The sequence below is a fragment of the Vigna unguiculata genome, chromosome 7, assembly GCF_037176805.1.
Source record: "Vigna unguiculata cultivar grain cowpea cultivar isolate G323 ecotype 2 chromosome 7, ASM3717680v1, whole genome shotgun sequence".
Classification (NCBI taxonomy): domain Eukaryota; kingdom Viridiplantae; phylum Streptophyta; class Magnoliopsida; order Fabales; family Fabaceae; genus Vigna; species Vigna unguiculata.
The window spans coordinates 22906631-22913174 of NC_140798.1; the positions used below are offsets into that span (position 1 = coordinate 22906631).

General features: G+C 43.8%; 1 protein-coding gene across 1 annotated transcript; it reads right to left on the reverse strand.

The window, feature by feature from the left end:
* Positions 1-4731: 4731 nt before the first annotated feature.
* LOC146884688 (uncharacterized) lies at positions 4732-6040 on the reverse strand. Its single transcript, XM_085675975.1, has 3 exons — positions 5718-6040; positions 5164-5596; positions 4732-5016 (listed from the first exon to the last, which is right to left on the reverse strand). The coding sequence occupies exons 1-3, from the start codon at positions 6038-6040 to the stop codon at positions 4732-4734; spliced, it is 1041 nt and encodes a 346-aa protein (XP_085532101.1).
* Positions 6041-6544: the final 504 nt, after the last annotated feature.

A 6544-nucleotide genomic window follows, 5' to 3' on the forward strand; every position in this document is an offset into this window, starting at 1 on the left:
GGGGTATGAAGATAGATGTGGCCGATTATGTTGCTTCTTGCTTGGTGTGCCAGAAGGCGAAGATTGAACACCACGGGCCGGGTGGCACGTTGGAGCCTCTTGACATTCCTCAGTGGAAATGGGACAGCATTTCCTTGGATTTTGTCACACACTTGTCGTGGTCTGTGAGAGGACATGACTCGATCTGGGTTATTGTAGATAGACTAACGAAGTGTGGGCACTTACTACCTATAAATAAGAAAATGTCTCTGGACAAGCTAGTCGAGCTATATATCAGAAAGATTGTCCGACTTCATGGTGTGCCAACGAGTATTGTGTCAGACAAAGATCAAAGGTTTACATCGAGATTCTGACAGTCACTACAGAACGCCTTGGGCACTCAACTGAGAATGAGCTCAGCATATCATCCTCAGACAGATGGTCAGTCTGAGAGAACTATACAGTCGTTGGAGGACTTACTAAGAACCTGTGTGTTGGACCATATGGGAACGTGGAGTGATATGTTGCCCCTGGTGGAGTTTACGTATAATAACAACTACCATTCTAGTATTGGGATGGCCCCATATGAAGCTTTGTATGGTAGGAGATGCAGGACACCATTGTGCTGGCAGTAGGATGAATAGTTAGTGGTTCTTGGGCTGGAGTTCTTACAGCAGACTACTGAGAAAGTAAGGGTGATACAGGATTGGATGCGTGCAACACAGAGTAGACAAAAATCATATGCAGATAAGAGGAGGAGGCCGCTTGAGTTCAAGGCAAGTGACCATGTATTCCTCAAAGTTACTCCCAAAGCAGGTATTGGACGAGCTCTCTAGTCGAGGAAGTTAACTCCGCGATTCATCGGTCCGTATTAGATAACTAGGAGGATTGGACTAGTGGCGTACGAGATTGCTTTGCCACCTCACTTGGAAAACCTACACAATGTTTTCCATGTATCACAGTTGAGGAAGTACATTGCGGATCCTACTCATATGTTGGAGGAGGATTATGTTCAGGTGCGGGAAGACCTGATGATCAGAGTTGGACCAGTGAGAATCCTGGATTCCCAAGTTAAAAGGCTCAGATCTGGGTGTTCATCACCTAAATCAAGTCAAATCCACTTCCAATGTCTGACGGGTGTTCATCATCGCCAAGTAGTTCAACCAAAAAACCCCACATCTGGGTTGCAGCCCTGTATCGCCTGGCGGCACATCCCTGGCAGGAACTCAAAACCATAACAATGAAGTGTCGATTGGCGGTGATTCATCACCCGCCAGAAGGTTTCTAGGAAAATTCCAGAAAATGCAGAATTACATGAAATAGGCAGAATACAGGCTTCTAATCCATCGTACATCACATGCCATTAACAAAATGAATAAAAACAACGGAGTCCAGCTCCCCTAACTGGATCCTTTTACTTAAAGACTTTAATGGCTCTTGATTCTCCCTTGCTTCAAATAGCCTCCCTTAGTTCTCCTCAAATCAGGCTCAAATCTTCACTCAATCCTCACCACTCTCAAATTTTTGTACTCTGTTTTCTAAGCACAATCATAGCCTTGAAAAACCCTTCTTTTAACCACAAGTTTTCCTTTTAATGGTGCCTTAATACTAGGTTAATTACCCAAAACGAAAATGACACTTAATGGGGATGTTAATGGCCATTCAATGTCTCGTTATAGGCTGTTTTACAGCCATTGTTGGCTGCTCTTTAGGCATATAGGGTTTCCATGCCCTTTCACCTTCACGCCAAAGGAAATTTTGGCAAAAAGAAAATTTAATTTGGGTTCAAACCATGCCAATGCCAAATCAATGTACAACCATTCAACCAATTCATGTTTCATGATGATTAATATAATTCTATAATTATATTATCCCACAACATGATCAACATATATTTAAAAATAATAACAAATAAATAACACACAATTGGCATACAAGGACTTGAACCCAAGTCCTCTCACACAATAAAGTACTCTCAACCACTTGAGCTGGTACTTTTCCACATCATATAAGTTAGAATTTAATGTCATAAAGGCTCCCCCTGCCCACATTTATTAATTAATTAATTATTTAATTAATTAAATTTCACGGCTCTTACATTCGCCTCACCTTGAAAGTTTTCATCCTCGAAAAAGAGACCTTACCAGGGAATAAGTAAGGATAAGATTTCCTCATGAGATTCTCTATCTCCCACGTCATCTTCTGGGTTGCCTCGTCCTAAAGAACCTTCACAGTTCAGATCTCTTTCCCTCTGAGTTGTTTGACTTGAGACTCTAGAATTCTCACTGGTCCAACTCCGATCATCAGGTCCTCGCGCACTTGGACATCATCCTGCTCCATTACATGTGTAGGATCTGCAATGTACTTCCTCAGTTGTGACACATCGAAGACATTGTATAGATTCTTCAGGTGAGGTGGCAAGGCAATCTCGTACGCCACTGGTCCAATCCTCCTAGTGATCTGATACGGACGATGAATCAAGGAGTCAACTTCCTCGACTTTAGAGCTCGTCAAATATCTGTTGTGGGAGTAATTGTGAGAAATACATGGTCTCCTACCTCAAACTCAAGCGGCCTTCTCCTCTTATCTAGATAAGACTTTGGTCGACTCTGAGTTGCACGCATCCGATCCTAAATTATCTTGACCTTCTAAGTTGTCAACTGTAAAAATTATGGCCCAAGTACAACTGACTCCCCATCATGCTGCCAACATAAAGGAGTCCTGCATCTCCGACCATACAATGCCTCGTATGGTGCCATCCCAATGCTGGAATGGTAACTATTATTATACGTAAACTCCACTAAAGATAATATATCACTCCACGTCCCCAAGTGATCCAGTACACAAGTTCGTAGTAGATCTTCTAATGACTGAATAGTCCTCTCAGACTGACCATCTGTCTGAGGATGATAGGCAAAGCTCATTCTCAGTTGAGTGCTTAAAGCTTTCTACAATGACTGCCAAAACCTCGGTATGAACCTCAAGTCTCTATCTGATACAATACTCGCACGCACCCGATGTAGTCTAACCACTTCTCGGACATACAGTTCTGCCAATTTGTCCAAAGACATCTTCTGTTTAATTGGCAGAAAGTGCGCACATTTCGTCAGCCTGTCTACAATAACCCAGATCGAGTCATTCCCCCTCATAGATCGAGGTAAGTGCGTGACAAAGTCCATGGAAATGTTGTCCCATGTCCACTAAGGAATGTCAAGGGGCTCAAACGTGCCACCCGACCTCTAGTGTTCGATCTTCGCCTTCTGACATACTAGGCATGATGCCACATAATCTGCTACATTAGTCTTCATGCCCGTCAACCAAAAGGTTGCTTTCAGATCCTTATACATCTTAGTCATACTTGGGTGTATGCTAAGATGACTCTTATGGCCTTCCTCCAAGAGCATCTTTCTCAGTACATGGCTCCAAGGTATGCAAATCCTCTCTTTAAAACGTAGGATGTCATCCTTACCCATCCTATAATCCTTTCTCTTATCAATGCCCAACTCACCAATAATCTGTTGCAGCTCTTGGTCATTACCCTGTTCCACCCTGACCTCATCTAGGAACTTGTTGGTGATTCTCAACATACTACATTGTATAGTACCTGCTCCCATATTCAGTCCCAGATTCATATCCTGCAACTTCTGGATCAGCTCAAGTTTCTACTCACGGCGTCTGCTATGGCATTAGCTTTACCTGGATGGTATAACAGCTCAAAGTCGTAATCCTTCAGATATTCCATCTAGCGCCTCTATCTCATATTGAGCTCCTTCTGATCAAACAAGTATTTCAAACTCTTGTGATCGCTGAATACCTGAATTATGCACCATACAATTAATTCCTCCAAATCTTGAGGGCAAATACTACTACAGCTAGCTCCAAATCATTCGTAGGGTAGTTCTTCTCATGCACCTTCAGTTGGCGAGATGCGTAAGCAACTGGTCGTTTCTCCTACATCAGCACACAACCCAGCCCCTGATATGAGGCATCATAGTATACCTCAAATGTCTTAGTCGTGTCTGGAATAGCTAACACTGGTGCAGTCGTCAACCATTTCTCCATATCCTCGAAGCAAGCTTCGCATTCATCAGTCCAAAAGAAAGGCTGATCCTTTCTGGTGAGCTGTGTTAGTGGGCTCACCATCTTGGAGAACCCCTCGACGAAACGCCTGTAGTATCTTACTAAATCCAGGAAACTCTGCACCTCGGTAGCTGTTTGTGGCCTCTCCCACTTCACCACTACCTCAATCTTAGTCGGGTCCACTGCTATCCCTTGGGCTGAAATCACATGACCCAAGAATTATACCTCATCCAGCCAAAATTCACACTTTGACAAGTGATCTAAGTGTTCCTCCCAACTCTCAGTATATATCAGTATGTCGTTAATGAATACAATGACAAACTGGTCTAGATAAAGCTGAAAGATCCTGTTTATATAGTCCATCAATATGGAAGGAGCATTTGTCACCCCAAACGACATCACCACATACTCGTAGTGCCCACAGTGTGATCTAAAAGTCCTCTTCTGCACATCTTCAGGCTTGACCAAGATCTTATGATATCAAGACCTCAAGTCAATTTTAGAGAACATTGTTGCTCCCCTTAGTTGATCCAATAGGTCATCAATCCTCGGCAATGGGTACTTATTCTTTATGGTTAGCTTATTCAACTAACGGTAGTCAACATACAACCTTAAACTGTCGTCCTTCTTCTTTACCAAGAGTACAGGTACTCCCTAAGGTGATGCACTAGGTCAGATGAACTTCTTCTCAAGCATATCTTTTATCTGCTTCTTCAACTCAGCCAATTCTACTGGTGCCATCCTGTACGGTGCCATGGACATTGGGCCAGCTCCAAGGATGGGATCAATAGTGAAATCCACATCCCTTCTCGGTGGCAATTCTGGTATCTCGTATGGGAACACATCTGCATACTCCTCAGTTACTAAAATCACACTAATTTGCTCTACAGTGCTATTCTTTTCTATCTGGGCCACTATCATAAAGCATGTAGCTCTAGCTTCAATCTCTTTCACTGCCTAATTAGATGATATAAGCTCCAGTCTTGCTACATCTAGGAACACTACTCTACATCGTCTGCAACCGATGACAACATGGTTGTTGGACAGCTAATCCATTCCCAGAATCACGACCAATCCCTTCATTGGCAAGTAGATGAGATTCACCTTGAACCTACGGCCTACCACCTCCATAGGGCATCCCACACAAACAGAGCTGGTGGATACCTTGCTAGATGTCGGCATCGCGACTATTAACTCGAACCCCAGCTCTCGCATTACAAGGCCGAGCCTCCTCACACATTCAATGGATACAAATGAATGGGTAGCTCCTGAGTCATACAACACAACCACACTGTTACCAAAAAGTAAGCAAGTATTCTGCACCAGGTTACCTGATTGAGTCGCCTCGATGGTCGTCGGTACAAACACATGCCCTAGTGCTCTAGGTCGCTCCCCAATTGGTTTCTTAGCTGGCGCACCTCCAAATGGTTTCGTATTAGAACTGTGACGTGCATAGTGTCCAGTCTGGTCACACACATAGCACTTGCCAGTGGTAGAGCCTCCTCCAGAACTGCCAAAGGGTTTTGGACAATCCCTCCTAAGATGTTCTCCCTCACAGTTAAAGCACTATAGTTTTCTGGACGAAGTCAGGGGTCTAGTGTATGGTTTTTTCGATGATTTGGAATCTGAAGCAATCTTCTAATGTCAAGCCACTCTACTGGCCCATCACTAGTTGCTCCACTACCTTGGCCTGCTCCACCAAGACTAGAAACTCTCTGATCCTCAAGGGTATGAGGAATTTGCGGAGCTCAGGTTTCAATCCGCCATCATACATCCTGCATCTCCATTCCTCTGTGACAGTGGGTGAGTAGAATCTTGCTAAATACTCAAACCTATTTATGTATGCCTGCATAGTTAGGTTCCTCTGCTTGAATGTGAGGAATTCTGCCTCTCTCTCTTGTCTGGCATTGTCCATGAAGTATTTCTCCAGGAATCTCGTCCTGAAAGAAGTCCAGGTCACCTCTTCCTCTCTGGTCTGCATCAACTACTACATGCCTACCCACTAGTATTCTGCATCGGCCACAAGCAGGGATGTGACGAATGTGAGCTTTTGTGCATCTGTGCAGTCGATCACTCGGCAGATCTTCTCACACTCTCTAAGTCAGACATTTTCCTCATCAGGAGTGGATTTGCCTATGAACTTAGAGGGCTTCCATGGTCACATGACATGTTGGTGCCACAACGGCTCTAGGCTGTGTTGCTATAGGCTGCATCACGTCTACCATACAATGAATGGCATGAGCGATCTCATCAGCTCTCGCATTATTTCTCCTCCTCTTGTTAGCCATCGCCTGAGCACGCGACATTTTCAGCTATTCAAATCACACAGCTTAATTCAAGACTATACAAGTCAAAAATCAACATAAAACACATCCAACGATCACACAAACGTAACGCGATAAGCTCACTCCCCAAAGACCCCAAAAACATTTTGAAAACCTTTGCTCTGATACCAAATGTAACATCCCGACCGGATATTACAGAT

What these genes read in the sequence shown, in the direction of transcription:
- LOC146884688 (XM_085675975.1), bottom strand. Translation starts at nt 6,040, where the DNA reads ATGCAGACCAGAGAGGAAGAGGTGACCTGGACTTCTTTCAGGACGAGA. An exon ending in GAGCAACTAGTGATGGGCCA is followed by an intron (nt 5,597 to 5,717) that starts GTAGAGTGGCTT and finishes AGAACATCTTAG; the next exon opens with GAGGGATTGTCCAAAACCCT. An exon ending in TGGTAGGCCGTAGGTTCAAG is followed by an intron (nt 5,017 to 5,163) that starts GTGAATCTCATC and finishes TCATCTAATTAG; the next exon opens with GCAGTGAAAGAGATTGAAGC.